The sequence below is a fragment of the Cajanus cajan genome, chromosome 6 (assembly GCF_000230855.2).
Source record: "Cajanus cajan strain Asha chromosome 6, NIPB_CcT2T_4, whole genome shotgun sequence".
Classification (NCBI taxonomy): domain Eukaryota; kingdom Viridiplantae; phylum Streptophyta; class Magnoliopsida; order Fabales; family Fabaceae; genus Cajanus; species Cajanus cajan.
The window spans coordinates 39,647,726-39,673,282 of NC_138522.1; the positions used below are offsets into that span (position 1 = coordinate 39,647,726).

Here is a 25,557-nt window from a genome sequence, read left to right on the forward strand (position 1 = left end):
TATTCATCATCAATTTCAAAATCATAAACAATCATTATTTTTAAATCATCAAATCAAAATATATTTATAATTATTTATTTTTTTTAAAATATTTGATTTATAAAACATATTTGAAAATTTTAAATGTATATTATGACAATATATGGTAAAAAAGATAAATATTAGAAGGGAGAGTTGAATGGTGTATATAAAAAACTTGCACGCTTTGAAGTATGTGAAGTAGCATCTGTCGTAGACGAAGGATCAGTAAGAGCAATTAATAAACACAGTATTTTTATATTAGTTCACCTCAACCACCGAAAATATAAGGAAAATAAAAGCTTTTTTATTGATTAAATTTTCAAAATCCATTTGTCAATAACAAATGTAATTTTTTTTTATTTCACTAAAGTGGATACCTATATATATATATATATATATATATATATATATATATATATATATATATATCCTAGAGTGAGAAACTCCTCCTTCTCTCTTCTCTCTTGCCTTTGTAATTTCTCTTCAATCAATACAACAATTTTGTATTAAACTTATTTTGCATTTCATCTTCATAAAATTTATTGTGAAAACCTGGGATTTGTAAGCCTGATTCGTCAGGTGTGCCCTTGATATCCAGTATTGTGCGGACTACCGCCGAGTAAATCTGGTTCATTGTTGCATGTTCTGCATATTCCCTCTTTCCCCCTTTTTCCCCTTTTTCTCCTAGATCCACTTTGGGACTTCTGGTATCAGAGCCTGATGGGGAAGTAGGAATTTATGGCAAGGTTTAAGTTTATTTTTAATATTAAAATTATGATGTAAGGTTATTATGTTTTGGATCTATGAGCTACGTTTTACCCTTTACTGCTTTCTTTAAATTTTGCTTTGTAAATGTTGTGTAAATCTTCATTCGGATCTAGTAGAGGATCTATGGTGTTTCTGGTATGGGGAGTGAGGCTGTAAGACCTAAGGAGAGGCTGTAAGTCCAGGAGTTTATATGCTGACCGTAGATCATCATAGATACTTACTAGATCTGGAAAATTTTTGTAAAGATTTCTCTAACTGGTTTATTGGCTGGAAAACTCTGGATCTTCTGGTACAGAAGAGTGTCTTCATACACCCCCAGAGAGACTCGTCACAGAGTCACCAACAACGCCACGAACTAAAAAAAAAAAAAAAAAAAAAAAAAGAGTTTTTCTGAGTAAAATTAGTTTATGATCCTTAACTCTTCAGTAACTTTATATGATGGTTTTGTATTAAAATTAACCTAGACCTTACTATAACTTCTTATGGAACCAAGTGAGGGTAATGATACTAGATATTGATAAACCATGAGTAATTTCCTTCGCTCCCTTTCCCGTCGTCTTACTATCAAAGCTTCTTCCTCCTCGTCTTCTTCTTCTAAAAATCTGCTCACAGAGCAACACCAATCTACGGAGGAAGTACCTCCTAAAAACAATATCTTCGAAGAGGAAGTCTGCTTTGAAGATATCAATCAAGCAATTGATAACTGGGAAATCCCTAAAATCCCTCAGGATGATCTTTACATCCCTGATGAAAACAAACATGTCCGCAGTTCTGATTATATCATCAAAACTGCCGAAAACAACATCCCTTTGGACCCCCAAACTGGTGAAGAATTCCACCTCCTCACAAAGCAATCAATTACTGAGCATTCTAGGAAGTATAAATACCTCCATATAGGATGTGTCCAAGTAGCTGTCAAACCTCTCATCAGAGAAGGGCTTAATGCCTCAATCCTTATGTGTCTTAGAGATATTAGGCACAATGACTTCCACGATTCTCTTATAGGAACCGTAGAAACAAGCTTAGGACATGGTCCTGTCTATTTCAATTGTTTCCCTAACAAAACTGTGAGTCTTTTAGACAGAAATGTTCTAGATTCGCTGTTTTTAAACATCAGACTGCATGGGTTGGACATGAAAGAAGGATCTATCCCTGCAGCCCTTCTTTACAGAATCCAATACAAAGTCATGAACACTTGTAATTCAAGGGTTCTGCTTAAAACAACTAATCGGGAAACCACTTTGTTTGTCACAGACATGACAAAAGCCAACGTGGTCGTTCCCAAACTCATAAAATGGGATGAGGTTGAATTACCTACATCCTGGCAAATTGATAGAGCAACCCCAACTTTACCTAGACAAGCCCCAGAATTCCAAGAAATTAGGCAGTCTGAGGCTGGTAAGGTAGAAATCATCTTTGACCGGAGAAATTCTTTCTCTTCAAGATCAGAAGCTACTAGATCGGAGTACAATAGTGCCAGAAGGTCTTTTTCTGTAGCCTCTCAATCTTTTAAGGACTCTGCTCCTAGAATCATTATTCCTGAAACCAACCTTCAAGGATTAGACAATTCTTCGTCTGTTCCTAGAACAATCTATAGTAGGGCTGAGGAAGAAACCTCATCTGAAATCCATTCCCCTACTCAATCTAAAATGCAATATGGTCACTTATGAATAAGTACACCATAGACAAACCTTCCCTTCAAAAGGAATTCTACTCTAATGTTTGGACAACTCAGAGAAAATGGTTTCTTAATAGTTTTAAGGGTGACCGTAGGTCAGAAATCATAGATTTGTTCTATACTTTTCTTAACAATGTCCAAACCCATGTGTGTTTCTTCGATTGGTTAAATGTCTACCTTCGTAGAAACAATATCTATCCTCCTTGGACTATTACCATCACAGAAGACCTTTCTGTTAATACACTTACTGTGTGGCACCGAAAGGATGGTAAGTTGGTTAAATCTGACCTTCCGCCTAACAGTAGTTATCACATCCCGAACTTAGAGGATAAGTATTTAGCTTCACCTTTTAAGTATAAATTGGATGAAACCGTAGGAGCTCAGGATATTAGAGCCCTTATGGAACAAAAAAACTACACCAACAAGTATCTCCAGGTTTTAGGAGAAAATCTTGAAAGAAAATCCTCGTCCTCTGGTACTAAGGATGATGAATCAGTTACCAAACCCTTGTTTAAACCTTTTAGTCTTTCTAGTCAGACTAAAAATAAATTTAGGGCCATCCATCTTAATTGGACTAAAACTTTAGAAGATTCTAAAGGAGTCAAGGATAACTCTATTGTTATTCCAGATACCCCTGGTTCATCACAAGTCGGATCTGTCAAGATAGGACCTGCTACTAGGAGTACCTCTCAAAGAGAACAATCTCTTAGGATTAACAAATTAGGAACCTCCTCTATAGGTTCTGACTCTGAAGACACTGAACCCAGTAATAAGTCCACTCTTCAGGTTAATCTTGTTATTACTAAGGCTGTCAACTGGAAGCAACCTTCTAAGCTTTATTATAATCGGGCCACAGCCCCTGACCTCCTTCTTGAGGAAAAGAATGATCAAAGTTTCCGGTCATTCAGTGCTACCAACATTTATGAGTGGAACATAGATGGTTTAACCGAGTATAATATCCTTAATACTCTTCAACATATGACAATGGTTTCTACAGCATATCAAACTGCTCTCGATAGTGCTGATGAAGCTATTGTTGAGATCTTAACGTCCGGATTTTCTGGGCAACTCAAAGGTTGGTGGGATAATTATGTTTCTAGAGAAGAGAAACATGAGATCCTTACAGCAGTCAAAACTGATGCTGAAGGTAATCTCATCACCACAGCTAAGGGTGAGTCGATCCCTGATGCTGTCAATACTCTTATCATGGCCATCATCAAACATTTTATCGGAGATCCTAGCATCTGGAAAGACCGATCTGGTGAACTCCTATCCAATCTTAAGTGTAGAACTTTGGGAGATTTTAGGTGGTATAAGGACACCTTCCTTACTAGAGTTTATACACGGGATGATAGTAATCAACCTTTCTGGAAAGAAAAATTCCTAGCTGGTCTTCCAAAGTCTTTAGGAGATAAGGTTAGAGAAAAAATCCGATCCCAGTTTAATGGTGACATCCCTTACAACCAGTTAAGTTATGGTAATCTCATAGCTTATGTCCAAAGAGTAGCCTTCAAAATCTGTCAAGATGACAAAATCCAAAACCAACTGGCCAAAGAAAAGGCCCAGAACCGCAAGGATTTAGGAAATTTTTGCCAGCAATTTGGTCTTCCCTGCTCTAAGGATTCTACTAAGACCCACAAGCGCAGAAAACCTTCTCAGCCCTTGCTGGGTAAAACCCAAAAACCTAGACCAAAGATCTCTAGGACTAAGGTTCGGCATTCTAATCCCAGAACTGGTAGGCCTCCTGCTGTCAAAACCACCCCTCAGGGCTCCAATTTCCCAAATAATTTTAGGGAAACCAGGACTTGTTTTAAATGTGGCCGCAAAGGTCACTTAGCAAAGTTCTGTAGAATCTCCTCTAAAGTTAGAGAACTCAATCTTGATCCTACTATCCAGGATCAGTTAAACAATCTCTTGATCAACTCATCTGATAACAGTGATGAAGATGTTCATAATCAAATGTCCTCTTCCGAAGATGATCAAGCCGATGACGACCTTTCCTCCACCAGTGATGAAGGCTCCGACTCTCCTCTCATCAATGTCATTCACAATGATGAGCAAAATCTTCTCCTCGATGTTTTAAAATCTATTCAAGATCCACATGAAAGGGATGAGTATCTTGAAAAACTCAAGCAGATCCTGCGCAAGCCTAACAATTCTCAACTTGATAATAGGTTTGTCAACAACAGGTTTGATCTCACTCAAACCCTCAAGCGCCTAGAAAAATCTGCAGCTAAGCCGGTTACTATTCAGGATCTGCAGATCAAAATCAGTTCCCTAAAAACTGAGGTCCGAGATCTCAAAAAGAAGCAACAGTTACATGAGACCTTTATATCTCAGATAACTGAAGCTTTTTCTGATGACATGGTTCAGCCGGAACATAACAATCACGAGGAGGACCATGATTCTGATCATGATTCCGCAGATACTCTCTTCAATGCTTTGATTAATCAATGTAGCATCCAGAAATTTTATATTGATGTCACTATTCTTATCGAAGATTTTGTCTTAAAAACAATTGCTCTGTTTGATACTGGAGCCGATTCCAATTGTATTTTGGAAGGACTTATCCCAACCAAATACTTTTATAAAACCTCCGAAAAGCTTAGGACGACTAGTGGATCACGGCTTGAAATCCAGTATAAGCTTCCTTCGGCAATTATCAAAAATGATAATCTCCAAGTTGAGACCCCTTTTCTCTTAGTAAAAAACCTTAAGAATGATGTAATTCTAGGAACACCATTTATTAAATCAATTTTTCCAATCAACATTTCTAGTGAAGGAATCTCTACCCAACACTTAGGAAAAACAATTACATTCAAATTCCTCAATCGGCCTCTCCATCGAAGCCTCAATCAGATTGATCAGAAACTCAACCAGATCAATTTTCTTAAAGAAGAAATCTCTTTCAAACATATTGAAAGCCAACTTTCTCAACCCTTCATCAAACAAAAGATCATGAGTCTCCATGATCGTTTTCAAAACAACATATGTTCTGATCTTCCTAATGCCTTTTGGGACAGGAAAAAACATATGGTAAGTCTCCCTTATGAAAAGGATTTTTCTGATAGACAAATCCCGACCAAAGCTCGGCCAATCCAAATGAGTCATGAGCTTGTCAAACACTGTCAACAAGAGATCCAAGATCTTCTCTCCAAAGGTTTAATCAAGAAAAGCAAGAGCCCTTGGTCTTGTGCAGCCTTTTATGTTAACAAGGCTTCTGAAATCGAGCGTGGTGCTCCCAGATTGGTTATCAATTATAAACCTCTCAATCAAGCTCTTCAATGGATTAGATATCCGATTCCCAATAAGAAAGATCTTCTTGTCCGATTACATTCAGCAAAGATCTTTTCTAAATTTGACATGAAATCTGGATTTTGGAAAATCCAAATCAATCCCGGTGACCGCTATAAGACAGCTTTCACTGTCCCGTTTGGGCAATACGAATGGAACGTAATGCCTTTTGGTCTTAAGAATGCTCCTTCAGAGTTTCAAAATATCATGAATGATATTTTCAATCCTTATTCAAATTTTTGCATTGTCTATATTGATGATGTTCTTATTTTTTCTACATCCATTGATCATGGTCATCCACCCAATCTGAAGAACTTAAACCTTGCCATAAATTCCTCTTCACCATCTTCCTCATCCGGATCATATTTCCAGAATGAGGACGACTGCTTTGGTATCAATCTTAATGAAGCATCTGAAGAAGACTAGGTTACTTCAATCTTCAAGATTATCCAGAATTATTATGATAATTTTGTTAAGAGGAGGACATGTCCATGTGACAACTTGGGAGTTCCCTGCTCCACATATCATCATCGTCACTTATCGATATTACTCCCAGACTATGACCATGGTCATCCACCCAATCTGAAGAAGTCAATCAAAAGTCAACAATCACTGCTCCTTTTGCGGAAAGGAACTGTTCACTGTAGCGGAAGCGGAAGTGCACTGTTCACTGTAGCGGAAGACTTTATTTTACTGTTGTAATAGTAACTTTAGTTTTCCTATAAATTTGTATCCTGCCCACATTAGAAGAGAGAACTTGTAATCGAGAGATATCTCCGTGTAAGAGAGCCTAGAGTGAGAAACTCCTCTTTCTCTCTTCTCTCTTGCCTTTGTAATTTCTCTTCAATCAATACAACAATTTTGTATTAAACTTATTTTGCATTTCATCTTCATAAAATTTATTGTGAAAACCTGGGATTTGTAAGCCTGATTCGTCAGGTGTGCCCTTGATATCCAGTATTGTGCGGACTATCGCCGAGTAAATCTGGTTCATTGTTGCATGTTCTGCATATTCCCTCTTTCCCCCTTTTTCCCCTTTTTCTCCTAGATCCACTTCGGGATATATATATATATATATATATATATAGAATGATAGATAGATAGATAGATAGATAGATATACAGAAATCCTTTTCTTTTATTTACAGCAAAATGGTTTGAATCCTAAATAGAAAAAAAAAGGGTATGCATCCAATTCTTAACCCAACTAGATTGAGTTCCACTGACTTTCAGAAAAGTTACAAATATTCTTTTATCAAATCATTTCTGGTTCAAACAAATGTTCTTTGACTGACTTTTTCAAGCAACTACTCAAGTATTCTTTTACTAACAAGTCTTTTTAGGCTCAAACCCATGTGTTCAATTACAAACAAGCCTCTTTAGAGTCAAACCCGAGTATTATTTTTTAGTCAAGCCTCTCTAGGCTCTACCTTATAACAAAGGTTATAAAGGTATTATAAGGTTGCAGTTGTTATCTCTTTTAGGCATGATTACAACAAATCATTTTAGTACAAGAAGGCTCTTGAAGAAGATATTATCAGAGTTTTCTATATTTACACGTCTATTCTCTATTGTATGTTTCTTCTGAGTTTTAAAGCTTTTTGTATAGTAGCTTTGAAAGAGATGAATGTTGCAATTTCTTGAGTTTGATTCATAAAACTATTTCGTCTTACTCCTTCATCTGATCTTTAGAAAGAGGAAGTATCCTTTGGTGCATTGAATACCTCAATTAATGTTTTTCATCTAAACATACTCCTTATCTTTGGTATATCAAGTTAATTATCATAGTAGAGTAGCAAAGAAGGAATAGTAGGAAGCAAAGTCAGCGTGCAGGCGACGATTTAGTTTTTTTTAGCGCCTTTTTCTGTGAAATCCGAGATCTTTGTCCTTTGTTCTTCTACTCTTCATGTTTTTATACATTTTGAACAGAATGTGAGTTCTAAGTCAATAGCTTTCAATCTGTTATGGTATAAAACATTCATTTGAATATTTAAACTCGTCAGTCATAATAAATGATGATCGTTAGAGATAGTATGTATGATTCGTCTTTCAGACACTATTTTGTCTTACTTAGTCTAAAACAACAACTTTTACAATTACTAAAAAAATATAGTGTTTATTATCATTAAAACTTATAAAACATGAGGGATTTAAAATTGTCTTTTGACTTAATACAATATAATATAATTATATTGATAATATAGAAATAGAGTTTAAATAGTAATTTTGTGATGCATTTTTTGTTCTTTAATTATATCGTGTTATCAGTCTATGTTCATTGTCTCTTTTTTATATATGTAACTATATATATATATATATATATATATATATATATATATATATTTATATTATCGAGAGTTACATTACTAAAAGGTTTGTGATAAATTAAGGAGTCGAGCACAAGTAGTTAATGTGTTGAACCTAAGATTAAATTATTCGAACAATATCCAAGTTTAATATTTGACAGAAACAATCATTTGCCAAACTTTACTGTTAGTCCCTTAGCCTCGTATAACTTAAGAGGGGAGGTGAATTAAGTTTTCTAAATTTTCCTTTTATAAAAACTTTTCCAATTACTTTCTTATCACTTTATTTCCTTAGACAAATTTGCATGTAAAGAATGATGATGAAGAACAACTCAAACACAATTAAATAACAAATAAATAAAAGTGTAGGGAAGAAGAATTGCAAACTTGATTTTATACTGGTTCGGCCAATCCTGCCTACATCCAGTCCTCAAGTCTCCCACTTGAGAATTCCACTACTCTTGTAAACCTTACAAGAAAATGAATCCTCCAACACCTCGGAACTCCCTTTCCTTGTGTTGAGATTCAAACCACAACAAGGAGAAAAACCCTTTCTCCTTTACAGATCCAATGATCTATTAAGTAATACAGAATGACTCTCTTGAAGAGTGGATATTACACTTTCATGATCTTTGATGAACTCTTTAGAGATTTTGCAAATGATTTTGGCCAAGTGATTAGTAAAGATTATTTTCACAATAGAGTTCGTCACCTTTCTCTGAAAAATTATAGGTATTTATAGACAATTGTATCTTGAGTTATGTCTTTTCATGAAGAGTTGTAACTCTCTATAATTTTTCAGAAAATAGGCTCTGGTAATCGATTACAAGACTTGGTAATCGATTACAACGGTTTAAGTTCAAAATGTTTGAAACGTTGTATAGTTCAAATTCGAATTTTGAAAATTTCTCTTCTGGTAATCGATTACAGTCAGTGGTAATCGATTACCAGAGAGCATTTTAACATTTTGAAAGGTTTTCTTTCTCTGGTAATTGATTACAGCAAGTGGTAATCTATTACCAGAAACATGTCACTTGTTTTGGCTTATGAAAACCTAAGATATAAAGAGCTTCTATTTTCCAGTTAAAAATATTTTTATTTAATCTTTTGAATACTCTTTTTGCTTTCTTTTCAAACAACTTATTCTTATATTCAAAAGTATTAAGTTTAGGTTTTCTTGAAATTCTTATTTTAATGGCCAAGTCAAATTTGCAAATTCTAAAAGTTCATTTTACATACTAAGCTAAGCAGTCAAGACTTATCTAGTTATTACTTGAGATCTTGCTTCTTGATCAGCTTGCTTTAACTTGACCTTTATTTTCTTCAATGCTTTGGCATCATCAAAACTTTGTGCATATTTTCTTCCACATTTACTTACCTCCCGACTAAACCTTAGAACACTGGTACAAAACAATGATTGATCAATCTTTACTTACTTCCTGATTAAACCTTAGAACACTAATACAAAACCAAAAAGGTTTGTGATTTTTCTTGTAGTATAAAATGAAAAAAAAAATCCAAATTGTATTAAAAATGTACTCAAGAATAACTTATTTAATAAATTACTTAAAGCAACTTAGTATTTAATATATATATATATATATATATATATATATATATATATATATATAATGCACATATTATTTTTAAAGCATTATGTTTAATATTAATTATTTATATTAAATTATATATCAATACAAATTGCATTTTTCAAATGTCTCCATATATTTAAATTTTTTTTCATATTCAATTAAATTAATGTAATGCAATAATATGAATAAATTTTTCATAAACAGAGTTAGGAAGAGAAAATATGAAAATAAATTACTTATAAGCTAAAATTAGTTTATATATAAATTATTTATGAAAATTTTCATATTAATTTCTTTGAAAAATAATTTTTTAATTTATACATAAATTAATTTTAACTTATAATTTTTTTTCCTTTTAAAATACCTATACATAAGTTTATCCAAATAAATCTTACTTTTATTAAAAGTGTTTAAAAGAGTGCACTTTACTAACATTATTTTAATCTACAATTTTAGTATTGGTAAATTATTAAAATCATATAAGGGTGACGTTTTTATTGAAGCACAAAATAACTTGCTACTCTACGTAATTTAAAGTACTATCGTGTTGATCGACAATCAAATAAAATTGAATTATGTTTTATTAATTATAAAACGTTCAAATTTTATATAATAACTATGTTTATTTGTATCTTATATAGACGTGGATGATCATAAAATTAACATGATTTATCTTAGAACTAATAGAGGAGTAAATATTGTAAGGAGAAAAACATAAAAATAATGTGCTAGATACTACCAGATACCAATAAAATATTGATAACACGTTAAACAAAATAATAATCATATATTTTGATTAAAATAAAAATAAGAAATTGTTTGTCATGAGAAATCACCACACCAAATCGTGTCACCAACATGCCTTTTCTAGTGTTCCTTCTAATCACTAATGTCAGTTCTAGTCATGCAAGATCAATGTTAGATTTCTCAAATTTTTAGGTTCTATGTTTTTGGGTTTTCATTCTAGAAAGAAATAGATTTTTTTTTAATTTTAATTGAATATTATATTATTGTCAAAATTGTATTGGCTGTTCTATTTTTCAGCCAAAAAGAATAGTCTTTCTTTTTTTAAAATTTTTTTAAACAGTAAAGGATATTTTATTTATTTAATAGCACCAGAAGTGCAATTCATATTACAAAAAAATTCACTTGGTTAACCGTAATATGGAAATGTCATATTCCATATTACTAGACAACCAGGATTTGTGTTGTACCTCTCAAGTCTAATAGGGACCAGTGCATGTACACATTCCAAACCCTCCTTTAGCCCCTTCGTCTTTTTTTTTTAACTCTATACACGACTCATACCAGCATTAATTGCCATTAGAAGTTTAGAAATTATACACCTATTAGATATTCCACCAATCACCAACAATCTCACGAATAGACCTTTGGATTTCCTCCTTTTTATCCTTAACTTCCCCATCCATTATACAGCCACCTGGGTCAGCTTGCCATTGTGTATAGTTGTATCTGAATTGTTTGTTTAGTGATAACCACCTCCAGGTATCATTTTTAATTTCCTGGATACATTTTTGGATTTCTAGTCTTCCACCCTTAAATCTGATATTGTTCCTCATCATCCACACATTGTAGACCACAACACTCCACAACACTTTCCACCTCTCTGAATTTTTTTTAGAAGATATTGAGATGGGCATTTGCTGAAAATGGTTTGATGGATCTGCTGGAAGCACAGTAGCTAAATCTATCCAACTATAACACGTTTTCCAGACACAATCAGTAACTCCGCATTCAAAGAACATGTGAGAGGTAGACTCCTCTGCTCGTGAACATAGACTTCATAGTCTCTCCGAATCTCCTAGTTCAATATTACTGCTATTAAGATTCATTGTTGTAGGCAATCCTTCCCTAAATAGTCTCCAGATCATTATAGACACCTTTAGTGGTAGGTGTAGCGACCATAGTTCTTTATATACTCCATCTTCTTCTCCACCGTTCTTCCATTAGCTGAGTTGATCATAAGTAGCCTTAATAGTATATTCCATGTTATTTCCTACCATCCAGATCCAATGGTCTTCACTATTTCTGTCCAACACAACTTCTTGTTATCGGCCCATCATTTCTTCCCATTGAATTTCATCCCTTCCCAACCATCTTCTTCTCCACCTAAAGCTCCACTCCCAACCTCCCTCTAGCCATTGTCTCATATTGTGGATAGTTGTTTGTTGTTGTCCTGAATTGATATACAGTCTAGGATAGTCTTCAACCAATGTTTGTTGACCAATCCACCTGTCTTCCTAAAATCTTGTCCTTTTCCCAATTTTCACTTTCCAATTCATACATTTATCAAACCATTTTTCCCTACAATCTCCACCACACATTCTCCTTAAGTCTCTCCACCACATTGAATAATCCCTTTTGTTATCCCCTTCTATCAATTTTACCTATCCTCCATATTTAGATTCTAGGACACTCACTCACAGATTGCTCCTGTCATGATACATGTGCCACCTCCATTTTGCTAACAATGAATCATTGAACAAGGATAAATCTTTTATTCCCAACCCACCTTGACTCTTTTTGCGGAAAATTTTATCCCAACTCACCCATGCAACTTTCCTTTAATCTTGCTCCTCCCCCCACAAGAATTTATGTTGAATACTTTCCACTTCTTTTTGTACTTTCCTTGGCATCTTGTAGAAGGAAAAGTATAATAGAGGCAGTGAGGATAGGACTGAGTTAATGAGACAGACCCTACCAGCCATGGATAACAATTTATTTTTCCACCTAGCCAGTCTTTTCTGCAATTTGTGTATTACATGCTTCCACATAGCCTTCCTCCTCGGATTATCCCCAACAGGGAGTCCTAGATATGTAAATGAGATATTCAAAATCTTGCAATTGAGGATAGTAGCAAATCTGACCATGTTTGTGAATGAAGTTTCAATCGCCCCACATCTACTTTTAAAAAAATTTACCTTGAGTCCCGATACAAGTTCATAGCATCTAAGAATGTTTTTCACAATGATCACATTATTAAGTGTAGCTTCCCCAAAAAAAGATTGTGTCATCTGCGAATTGTATTGTAGGAGGCTAACATCCACCCTTTCTTTACCGACTTTGTAACCTTTGAACATGCATTTCTTCATACATCATAAAACACTCTTATCAAAACCCATATTCCCATCATGTAATAATCACATCATTTTTTTGTTGTTGTATCCAACTCATCATTTTTATGTTTGTGCCACACATGATTTACTCACCAATGACCTTTTTGTTTATCCCTATTTCAAAATTAAATTTTAATATTTTCTAAAAATGTTATCGATAATTAGAAATAATCCTACGGTTTAACTATTTATAAATTCCAATTATTTGAATATAATTAACATATTCAAATTTATTATAATTTTTAATTATATAAAAACAGCTATTTCAGTTAATTTTTAAACACGAAAACATAAACTTTGTTTAAGTAACAAGCGAGTATGGCCAAGCAGATAAAAATATATAGATAAACGATTTAGATTAAATATATAGATAAAAATAAAAATAAAGTTGATAGACATGGTTGAATTTATTTTAGTTAATTGCGAGAATAGTGTGTAAAATATACATATAAAGAAAATATTAAAAACGTCTCATTAAGAAAGTGAATAGGATGAATATCAATTTTTATGTTAGGTATTTAAATTTTTTTATTTCATAAAATAGATGTTATAACTCAAATTCATAAAATAGGATTACATTTCATTTTTGCTTCTCGAAGACAATCCTAAGTTATTCTAACTTAAGTCACTTAACTTTTAGAATAAACGTGTTCAAGCTTGGACTTAATTTTTTTTCAATTCCGTGGATCCAATTATTTGAAAATACAGAGCAACTAATACTAAACGAGGTTTGTAAATCACGCTTCTTTAGAGTATGCTTTATTTAGATTTTGATAAAAATAAATGAAACAATTAACGTACATAATTAAAATACAGATAAATGCTAGTAGTATATTTTTGACATACTCAACTCTTCTTATTCGCTAAAATATATTAAAAATTGTCTTTTATGATTTTCCAACTTTCAATAAATTTTAATCAAAATGTGAGTTTCAAAGAATTGAGAGCGTAATAGACTAATAGAAAGTATCCCCTGGTTTGAGACTAATAGAAAGTATGTGTTATCATTCCTCTTAAAATTTATATTCAATATTTCAATTGCAAATTTTATATTAAAACATACGTCAAGATATGAGAAATTGATTTTAACAATAGACCATACAGTCATTTAATAAAATTTTCTAACTACCAAATGAAACATTATCTTTAAAAACTGGAACAATAAAAATTATAAGATATCTAGACACAAAGACACTGAAAACTAATTGGTGATTTAAAAACATTCACTAATTTAACTGGTCCCACTAGCAACTTTTCCGACACTGAAACTCTAGTACACCAAACAAAAAGCTCCAATTTTATTCCGTACAACATACAGAGGAAACCAGAAAAGATAAAAGTTCAGCAAAGTAATTTACATTGGCACCAAGATTTACTAACTTGTGTTCCGAGACACAAAGGAGTGTACATCCCACGTCACGTGTCACTTAGCTTCTTTCCTGCAAAGGAGAGACTAAATCAAAATATGCATAGCAAAGTTTGGAAGAGTTTTTACAGCATTCCAATGAAAATGGGCAACTAATGATCTACAGAAAGTTACCTTTCAAAGCTCTTCTTTCCCTTTTCCTTGTTCTTGCTGGTTTTGAGCAGGCTTATCTCGGTTCTTTTCAATGAATTCTATGATGTCTTCTTTGGTCCTGTTGCCATCGTATTTTGATATCTTTCCACTTGCTGACTTAAAGTACACGGTTGGATAACCTTTCACTTCAAAGCTTTCACTTGGGACATCATTGGCAATTCCATCCTGGAAAGTCATAAACCACATGCAGAACAAAACTCAATAAAAAAATAAAAAAATGTTTGGATACAAGTAAGGTCCATATCAATAAAATAAAATAAAAATAATAATAACTTATAAAATATACATAGATGATAACTAAAAACAAAATTATGAGTGTAAATCCAAAACACATAATATATTATCATTGTGAAATTATGTGTGAAATAATCTTATAAAAATAATAAAATCATAACCTTTCTCTTGATATAAAATATCCCCTCAGACAAATATCATAAAATCATCCTAATAAAAAAATACACTCTTATAATTCACCAGAAGATCTCGGTCATCAATAAATCATGTCACATTCACTCTGGATCATTAAGACATTAAATTTGTGGAATTTTCTCATTTATATATATCGCTTAAGTTTTATTCTATTCAGTGATACTATTCATATTTACGTTTACAATCTAACAATTTCTTAAAGTCTGCACGAATATACTACAGCTTAATTTTGTTCCACATAGCTTTCGGTCAGCTGTCAAAACTACTTCCACCATCAATTGAAATAAATATACTATCATGATAATCAAAGATGAAAACTAGATACATTTCTTACCAGTTTTGCAATAATCACATCAGCATCACTTTCGTATGAGACAGCAACTTCCTCCAATATTGGAGCCAACTCTGTGCAATAACCACACCAGGGAGAATAAAACTCCAGCAGAACTGCAAGGTGTTTGTGTTAGCAGTTATATTAGTCTAACATCCAATGCTAAAGGCAAAGTGATGTGTGAGAGATCCTACTTTGTGTATAATTACTGCCATGTATAATCACAAACACACGAGTAACTGCAAGGCCATGTTACTTTGTACGTATAATTAATGCTAATATATACATAATCACTGATACTACAGTATCAGAAGGACATGTTTCTAAAATAAAATAGGAAATGTATGCAAAGAATGTAAACAAAATACATTACATAAACAGTATGATCACAAGCTAATACAAGTTAAGAGAGACTTGGCTTTTTCAATACCACATTCTATTTTACTGACACCTTTAATTTTTAAGAAAATAATTCGATCAGTTTTTGTCAAACTTTCTTTTAATTTCATAAGCAAAGAGACCTTCCTTTAATGTTTAACATAACTCTTGATAAAAAAAAATAAAAATTAAGTCTGTTCCTTTATAGTTCGAAACCAATGATAATAGAAGTTTAAAGACAATGAATGCCAAAATCTATCTGATAATCCATGGAATAAAACCAAATCGAAAAAAAATCAATAAATAAAGCATACCATTCTTCCCAGAGTTGAAAACTACGTCCTGGAGACTGTCCCCAACAACCACTTTAACAGGTTCATTGTTAGCTTCAGGAATAGGTTCAGACTTCAGATAAGGTGCAATATTTCCGTCCTGAAATATTCAGAAAGAAAATGACAAACGTTATGATTTTCAAGACAAATAACAACCACAATAAGATAGTTTAAAATTAAAGAGTTCTCTACACATTAAATTAGACGCCAGATTAAATCAGGTAAAAAACAAAAGCTACGAAGAGATATAAGAATAACCTTGTATGCCTTGAGCCAACTTGAAATGTGATCAGGTTCCAAATTGGGTTTAACAAATTTCTTCCCGTCCTTATGTTGTATGACAATTAGAGGTACTTGGTCTTCCTTCACTCCAAGATACTGTCGAGACAAGCCACGCACAATTTCAAATATAGATATATTAAGCAGAAAACAACTACAAAATGTTACACCTTGAGTATTTTGATTTAACACACTACACTTCGGAATGTTTAACAAATTTTGACAAACCTGGAAATGAGCTGTACTAGACTTAACATCTCCCACCAGAAAGCTTAAACCCTGTTGTCTATATTGCTGAGAAGTTTCTCGGAATTTTGATTTGAAAGATTCAGCACCTTCAGCAGTGAAGTTGATAAACAACATTACCTACCAATATCAAATCTTTAATTTAGGTTTCTTGAACACAGGATAAGATGAGAAGAAAATCAAAACAAGGAAGTAATTAATATTTTTGAACAGGAAATGGAGTGAAAGCATGTAAATTTTAGGAATATTGCTATCAAGTTCAGAATGGTAGGCTGATGGGGAGGACACTAATGAAAGAGCAAAATTGACTTAGAGTCAATTATATACAAGATTAAAAATGCTTTTGAGAAATTCTTGATAAAAGCTCTTTATTTATAGTAAACAAACTCTCAGAAGTACTTTTAATTTAATTTATGTCCAAACAGACATTTACACAGCTTTTTCGTTAATACCTTTACGTTGGGACTGCCGAAGAATTTGACAATAAAAGGGTAATTGCTCAGATCATTGTTAAAGACAGTCACAAGAGGGACACTAGATTCTTCAACAAATTTCTCTAGAGCTTCCACATGGAAATCCTACAAGCATGAAACAGTTGTACACAACCAAAATAAGATCAAAACACAAAATAGGATTGAACAATCAATCCACAGAAATAAACACTACCTGGAAGTCAACAAAAAGTTCATCGAATGGCTTGAATAACCTAACTATTGGCCCAGTGACTGATGATTCTCCTCTTGGAAGGTGTTTGGCATTCAGAGTGTGACCAAAGTCATAGTCAGCACGCAACTTCTCTGCTAATACGGTAAAGTTATCAAATTCCTCCCCAGAAAATTTTGGAAACACTCCAACCTGAACAAGGAAAATATGATCACAGACCAATGTGACTTAAAATAAAGCATGAATGAAATGATTGGTCACTTACAATAGCAACTTTATGTTCACCAATAAAAGCAGTAGCATCGTCAACAGATTTAATTTCAGTTGAAGCAGGACCAGTTTGTGTCTTCAAATAGTCAACCATGCCATCTGCTTCATAGGGACCTTTGTAGGCTTGAACATTCTTTCCACCATTTCTAAGTATCTTAATTGTTGGGTATCCCCTAACATCAAATTCCGATGCAAGGACTTTGTTCTTCTCATCATCGGCATCAATTTTAGCCAAAACAACTGGAGGATCATGACTACTCAGGATAGAAGAGGCTTTTTCATACTGCATAAACCAAGATGCTAAAAAATCAGCATTTGCATAATCTTTCCAAGTGAACTCAAAGGATACCCCAAAGTTAAAGGTGAACAAAATTACCTCCGGAGCAAGCTTCTTACAGCGGCCACACCTAGAAAGAAAAAACTCACATCATATGAAAACTTTAATGCACTAATATTGATACCAATTGGTCTCTATGAAATTGCAGCAAACTTACCAGCTAGAACTAAAATTTCAACCAAATGATCTAAAATGATATATTAGTTTAATTTCCTAGCTGGTTTTATAAATAATTACAAAAAATATCATTGTATTTTTTATTTAAAAATATGTATACAAAATAAAATAAATTGTTACATGAATTAATTGTTTGCTATCTGGAACTTTAAACATACACCATAATATGAAATTTCTATAGTTATTTATAAAAATAAGGAATATTAAAAAAAACATGTCTTAAACTAAATAGACCGTTAATGACATTGTAATTTTTTTATTATCGATAAACGATAATGATGACTAAAGTAGTTATTATTATAATTATTATAATTATTATTATTATTATTATTTAGTGAAATATTATTATTATCACATAATATATAAATGCAACTAGTAATATCACCAAACCATTCAATATAGACTTATCATAAGTGAGTGATGTATTTTAGAAGATAAAATGTACTTATAATTGTTGATCGTAAAATCAACAATTAAAATTTGTGATAAATTAAATTCTTACAAAATAAAATTTAAAACTAATTATATATCAACTATTAATTTTTTAATCAATAATTATTGTTACATTTTATTTTCTAAAATATAATTCTCCTATCATTATTTTTTTAATCAATGATTATTATTACATTTTATTCTCTAAAGTGTAATACACTTATATTAGAAAAACTAACTCCTTCAACAAGTGCTTTTCCAATGTAAAAATTAAAAACAACAACAGAATAAAATATATAAAATGATAGAAATGTTAACGTCACACTTTTCCAAACAAATATTTTATTATTGATTATCAAAAATTAAATAAGAAAGTGTATTTTACCTCCTATTTAATAATTTTTTTCTTGATTTTATAATTTTTAATCAATAAAAAAATGTATTAAAAGAAATGTAATGGAAGGTGTATTATTATCAATGATTTTAAAATCAAACCAATAAACCGACAAGGTACTAATTTTAGATTCGATGATTTAACAATGATTAATCAATTATCAAATTAATATTAATAAAATAATAATAATAATAATAATTTTATAATAAATAAAATAATATTAAATAAATATCATATCATAATTTTTATAACACTAAAAATTAAAATTTTATAAGTTCTTAACACTATGAATGCATGTAAAAGACCAAACTAAATGTAACAATGAGTTTAAATTTTAATTAAATATATCAATTAACAACAATGATTGTACATATATAATAAAAAAATGTAAAATTGATATAATATAAAATCATAAAGAATTAAGTAATAAAAAATATGAAATATTTAAATATATTTTATAAAAAAATATTAATGAATTAATAAAATAATTTATTCTAATTTATAGTCTTTATTAAATATGTATTTTTATTTTCAAAAACGTATTTTAAATTTGAAAAATATTTTTTCAACGGATCTGTTGAATCTGTTTTTGACCGGTCTGTTTTCTAAACAATGATTATTGAATTTGTATAGCATCATGCAAAAGCTCTTGTGTGGTTTCCAATAGTATTTTTTTCTTTTAGTTTCGGAAAATTCCACTTAACCTATAATTGTTTTTTTTATTGATTTTATTTTTTTTCTTATTGTAACATTGTGAATTTTGTTAATAATTATTGATTTTATTAATTTAATTGTTGTGATTTGTTGTTTAATAATTGTAGAAACTCTAAGGTTTAAGGAATTCATAGGAATTTTAGTTGTTTAGGAGTTGATTTGAATCAAGGTCAAATTGACCAAATTTTGAAGAAGATATATAAAATTTATCTTAAAACTTAAATTTCACAAATTCATTTCTTAAAAACTTAGAGAGAGAAAATATAGAGAGAAGAGTTTTGGAGCATGTAAGATTCATTTTCTCCTACTGACTTCCTTAAGCATTTAGATCCTTCCCCTGAGCATAGTTGAGTAGTTGAGTTGAGATTCAAGTCTTAAAAGTTGAGAATCAGAGACTCGGGGTCGTCGTGTGAAGTTTTTGAAGGATTTTGTTTTTCCTTCCTTCTACCTCTTTTCTAGACAATTTGAGGTAAGAGAAGCTTACTGATCAATATTGTTGAATTGTTGTTGTTATTCTCTACCAAGAATCATCATGTTGTAGTTGTATTCTTAAATTTGAGATTGATTGAAGTTGGGTTTTGAGTTGTGGTTGTTTTATTCTTATGAGAAGCAAATTGATGATTTGGAGGGAATGTTGGTTGCATGCAAGAATTTATGGCTTATTTGAGTTGTTTATGTTGTGTAATTGTGATTTATGGTGTTGCATCTTCTGTTAAACTAAAGTTTAGGTAATGAGTTGAAATTGTGAATCTGCCAAGTGCAGAATTCATTATTGCGCCAAGCGCAGCTTCACTAACATCAGACGCGAGATTGGTAGTGTCAAATGTGAATTGAAGGGCTTCAGGTGTGGATATCCTTGGAGCTCTCTGACTTGGTAACGCTAGACCCTAGTTAAGTGGCGTTAGGTGTGATCAAGATAGTGGATCTATGCCTAAATGACGTTGAGCGTAGGTTAAATGACGTTGGGTGTGAGTCAGGTAAAGGCTTTTTGCCTGAATGAGGTCAAATGTGGCTTTAGCCACACCAAACGTAATTGACATTGGGCTCTCTACTTCATTATTGTTGGATGTGGGTGCATTGGTGTCAGACACGGGTGAGCTAAAGGCTCTTTGCCTCAATGACGCTAGGTAGGGGGAGAATAGTGTCGAATGTGGGTTACCAAATGAAAATATGTTGTTTATTTAACTAAGTGTTGAACATATATGTAATAAGTTGAATTACTCACATGAATTATGTTGTTATACGATCTAATTCCTTATACATTGATATAGAATGATGTATGTTGATATTTAAGAGGTTTAAAGTTGTAAATTGATGAGTTGTAAAGTAGTAAAGTTGTATGTTGTGTAGTGTTGAAGTAGTTATGTTAAGAATGTTTAACACATGTAGTTGAGTTATGTTAATTGACTTAGGACTGAAGGAGAGGTGTTGTTTTAAAAAATGAATATCTTGTCAGGATATGATGTTGTGGTGCTTTGCAAGCCTAGTTGTTGAAAAATTATTCTTGAGAAATTGACTCTTGACATAAAGTGTTGAGTCTTCTTTAAGTCCTTAATTGATATAGTATAGGCGATAGGTTGAACCATAGTGATTCTGAAGCAATCAATGTAGATCTGTATGAGGACAAGGTCAAGTCAAATGTGTATGAAGTGACCAGCTTAATAAGGTACAAGATTGGAGGTTAAAATCCTTAACTAAGTACTGGAAAGGACACAATACTTGGAAGGTAGTTGACATGCTAATTCCATAATAGGTTTGGTTATGCATGCTAAGGTTGTGGTAAACTCATATCCAAGTTATCCTAATCCTAATAGGAATATTAGACTTTTCTAATTTAAGTGATGAAATTCGAGAAATCATGTTGTGTTATGGATTTTTATCCAAATTTGTTGTTGATCTAATAAGTCCAAAAAATCGTGTTGTTAAGTTGGTTCAGTAGGGTCAAATCACTTAGATTGCTCACTTGTGTTATAAGAGATCTTTTAGTTAAAATGTGTGACGACGCATATTGTTGTTGTGTTGATATGTTGGAAGTTGATATATGTTGATATGTGGTAAGTTGCTTAAGTAGTTGTGTTGTAAAATAGTTGTGTTGTGAACTATTATGTTGATCACATGTTGTGTTGATCATATATTATGTCGAATACTTGTTCCCATAGGCTAAGATGATATGACGATAAGTTGTATGGTTATATTGTAAGTTGAATGTTGTTATGTTACTAATGGTAAAATTGTGTTGACATGTTGATCCGTATCGTTAAGCTGAGTCTTGGACTATTGGGAACTGTTGTGTTGTTGAAGTTTGTTGTATAGTTAGTTTAATATTTCTATACTATATTGTTTCATTTAAATTCAAGTTTACCCTTGTATGTTTTTTTGTAGTTGGACTACGATGATCATACTTACAAGATCATGACAAGAATAAGCTAGGGGATGAACATTTTGAGAGGCATGTCAAAGGATGATGATATCCTTTTTGGGCTACTCTTATGTAACTATATTAGATTATTGTAAACATGTATATATATATATATATATATATATATATATATATATATATATATATATATATATATATATATTGTTGCATGTATACCTAAAAATTGTTTGTTTGGTAATTAGGATTAGTTTGATTTATGTGTTACAATATTATAGTTACTGAGTTATAAAGTTTAAGGACCTTTTAGATCGTTACACTTATATTTTAATAATATTTTATTTTATTTAGTTTTTAAAAGTTAAAACATTTAATTTTAGTCTTTATACAAAATTAAAAGGTAAAGTTTATGAAAATATAAAAAATAAAAATAACACGTAAAAAGAATAAAATATAAGATTTTAATTAAAAAAGATTAAAATGTAAAATATGTACAACTCTAAAGATTAAAAGGTAATTAATCCTTCTTTTTTTCTTTTGCGTATCACATATATCTTTCACAATCTTATTTAAAATCATAAGACCTTTAGTAGCTAATTAGCCAAGTGTTTAATAAAATTGGATATCATTAGTTAGTCTAGAACTTAGAAGAAGTTAATCTATACACTTGATTAAAGTCAAACTGATTAGTTGACAAACTTAAAAGTCTTATCATCTTGTTAACTAGAACAGCTTAAGTCAACTTTTCTATGAGCTATTCATTTTAATATCTTATTCTTTAAAATAATTTTTTTAAAGTATATTTTATAGAGAATGTTTTTCTCGATTTCTTTTTATATTAGCAATATATATTTAAATAATTTTATTATTATTAAATTAAATTTATTAAAAATAAATTTCTATTGATCTTAGTATCTCACTTATTTATCAACTTTTTCTTTCAATTTCTATAAGTTTTAATTAATAACAAAATGTGTGTAAAAAAAACATGTTTAAAAAACATAGCGAATTGTCAACTATACTACACTAAGTTGTTAGAAAAAAATATTTATTTCACCTTTTACATTTTTTGCATATAAAAATTATAAATTTTATTTTTATTTTAATTAATCTTTAAACTTTATTTAGTTTATAAATTGACATCATAAACTTTAATTTTATTTCATCCTTAAACTTTATTAATTTTGCAAATAAATATTTTAATTTCAATTTCATCTCAATTATTCTTTAAAATCTATCCTAATTATAAATAGATTTTTTTAATATCAAATTTGGATTAAATTATTAAGAAAGAAAAAATATCAAATATTTATTTATTTTAAATCTAGTTATTATATTTTTTTAGAAATAATTTTTTATAAACATTAAAACATAATAAAATTTAGAATTAAATAAAGACTTTTCAATTGTTTTTTTATTATTTTCTTTTTTTAATTCATATCTTTTATTATATGTTAATACATGAATAATTAAATTGTAACAAAATAAGAAAAAAGATAAATTTTAAAAATGAATTAAAATATAATTAAAGTTCATATGTTTATTTGCAACAATAATAAATTTAAAGTATTAATCAAAACAAAATTAAAACTTATGTCTTTTTTTTATTTGTTTCATAAGAAAGTGTAAGTTTATAACTTTTTTTATGGAGTCAATTTTAATAGAATAAAGTTATACTTTTAATCGTAACTTTATGTTCAAATTAAAGGTCAAAATATAGTCTTTGATTAAGAATTATAATTAATGAACAATAATGAACAATTTGTCGTAACATCTTTTAATTTATGTATCTATTTATAATCAAGATAAAATTGAAGAATTAATTAGATAAAATTAAATTTTATTTTATATCTATATCTATTAATAAAAGAAATTGGAGTATGTAACTATTTCTTATCTTCACTTTTTAGTGGATTATTATATTTTTTAGATATAATTTTTTTTATATTATACCTAAATAATTATTCATAATTTTCTAATATCATGTCCATATATAATTATTAGAGACACAAAATATTTCGTTCATGTAGTATTTATAAAAATAATAAAATTTTAGGAAGTTAGTTAATATTTTAAAAAATAAAAATAAAAAAGAGGTTATTTCTCCTCTTTATATATATGAAGTTGTGATTTGAAGAATAACTTTATTTCTGTATTGACATATCGAGTGAAAAGTAACAAACTACACCCAGAGTAGCGCACGGAAATGGAAGAGGAAGAGGAAGAATTTTTTTCAATGACTATAAAATTCTCAAAACTGATTGAAAACAGAGTATATGTACACCTTTTTATCGGCATAATTGCTACATTAAAATATACTAAAAGTAAAGAGAGAAAAAAAAAAGGTGCAACAATTGGGTAGTGGTGATTTTTGTTGCTTTATTTTGGCGAATGAAATGCATTTCAACGGTCAAACTTTTGAACTCAACTCTTTAAATTACTATATTTGTTCGATTTAAAGAGTGACAAGGACAAGTAACGAAAGACATACCATGGCGCGTAGAACTGGACGACGATGAGATTGTGCTTGCTGACAGTGTGGGAGAAGTTGGAGTGATCCAATGTCAGAACAGCCTCCCATGTTTCACCGGAGATTCTAGAAGGAAGCGACACCACCGCCAACACAAAGAGGAACCAAATCCAAATCCTACAACAACCCATCTCACACGGAACGGAAGAAGAAAAGCTTTCAATTTTTTTTCACTTGTAGACAGAGACACTCGGAAAGAGGTTTTTGTTACATTTGTAGTTTTGTTTGTAGGAGGAGCAGCAAACAGCGGATTTGGAATTCTGGTATTGGCTACAATACGTATAGCGAACCCATGCTTCCCACGCTGCTACTCTCTCATACGTGGCGTAATCTCATTCGATTCTTCTTGTCACAACGACGTGTTTGCCTTTTATGTTTTCTTTTGCGCCCCGAATAAAATGCCTCTCTGCCTTAAGAGTTAAATGTAAGTAACCACCTCGTAATTCTCACTCCAAAGTACTCATCGTGAAAAATTATGCTTTTATGGTTCATTGGTTTGAGTGATCACGTGGCCCATTTGTTACTTTAGTTTAGTATCCTTGGTTAATACACTGTACAAGAATTGAATGTATTGAAGTATGGAAGGTAACTAAAGCTTCAATTATTAGAAGGACCCTAAATTGAGCACCACCTTGCCTCGTTTGTTGTTCCATCTCGGACCTGCATTTTTTCCCAAACCTTTTCAAGTTTTAATTGTATTGAAGTAGTGATGACATTGATTATAGTAGTAATTAAAATGCAAAAGCAGAAACAAAAAATATGGACAAATTGAAAAGGCATAATCAAGTGAAGGAGACAAACAACCTATTGCTAAGAAATTAGCTTATCTTAGGGGCTATTTATTTTATTTCAACAAAAATATTTTTTTTCGTCCTTTTTTCACTTATAATTATAAAAATACTTATTTTATTTTATGTTGATTTTAAAATAGTCAAAGTAAGCTTTCATCATTTTCTTTATTTTTTTTATACAACTCTGCAAGTATAATACAAAATGGAAATAAAATATCATTCTTAAAATTTGAAATAAAAAACTAAAATAGAAAACATTGTTTCAAATTAAATAGACACTTTTTCAGGTAAATGAATTGAAAAAGAAAATGATAAAAAAAAAAAGACTACTAGTACACATTTTGGTACAACAATTTATTAAACAACTACACAGTCAAATCTCTATGTAACAATTTGGTAAAAAATAATTAACTAAAAGTGTCATTAAATATTGTGTAAAACAAATAGCTACTGACCTTTTTAACTTGTCTGTTTGAAACAAGAAAAAAGTAGGTAGAAGATTC

The 25,557-nt window shown here is 30.9% G+C and overlaps 1 protein-coding gene across 1 annotated transcript; it reads right to left on the bottom strand.

The window, feature by feature from the left end:
- Nucleotides 1-13,977: 13,977 nt before the first annotated feature.
- On the bottom strand, nucleotides 13,978-24,804 carry LOC109808189 (protein disulfide-isomerase). Its single transcript, XM_020371079.3, has 11 exons — nucleotides 24,225-24,804; nucleotides 17,679-17,709; nucleotides 17,298-17,585; nucleotides 17,036-17,224; nucleotides 16,822-16,947; nucleotides 16,352-16,489; nucleotides 16,103-16,222; nucleotides 15,827-15,944; nucleotides 15,138-15,250; nucleotides 14,336-14,539; nucleotides 13,978-14,234 (listed from the first exon to the last, which is right to left on the bottom strand). The coding sequence occupies exons 1-10, from the start codon at nucleotides 24,392-24,394 to the stop codon at nucleotides 14,339-14,341; spliced, it is 1,494 nt and encodes a 497-aa protein (XP_020226668.2). The 5' UTR covers nucleotides 24,395-24,804; the 3' UTR covers nucleotides 13,978-14,234; nucleotides 14,336-14,338.
- Nucleotides 24,805-25,557: the final 753 nt, after the last annotated feature.

Bases quoted from the DNA above. Each gene is read 5' to 3' on its own strand.
- LOC109808189 (XM_020371079.3), bottom strand. From the start codon at position 24,394: ATGGGTTGTTGTAGGATTTGGATTTGGTTCCTCTTTGTGTTGGCGGTG. The intron at 17,710-24,224 runs GTATGTCTTTCG...TTTTCTTTCTAG, and splicing joins GTCCAGTTCTACGCGCCATG to GTGTGGCCGCTGTAAGAAGC. The intron at 16,223-16,351 runs GTTTGTCAAAAT...TTGTCTCGACAG, and splicing joins CTAGTACAGCTCATTTCCAG to TATCTTGGAGTGAAGGAAGA.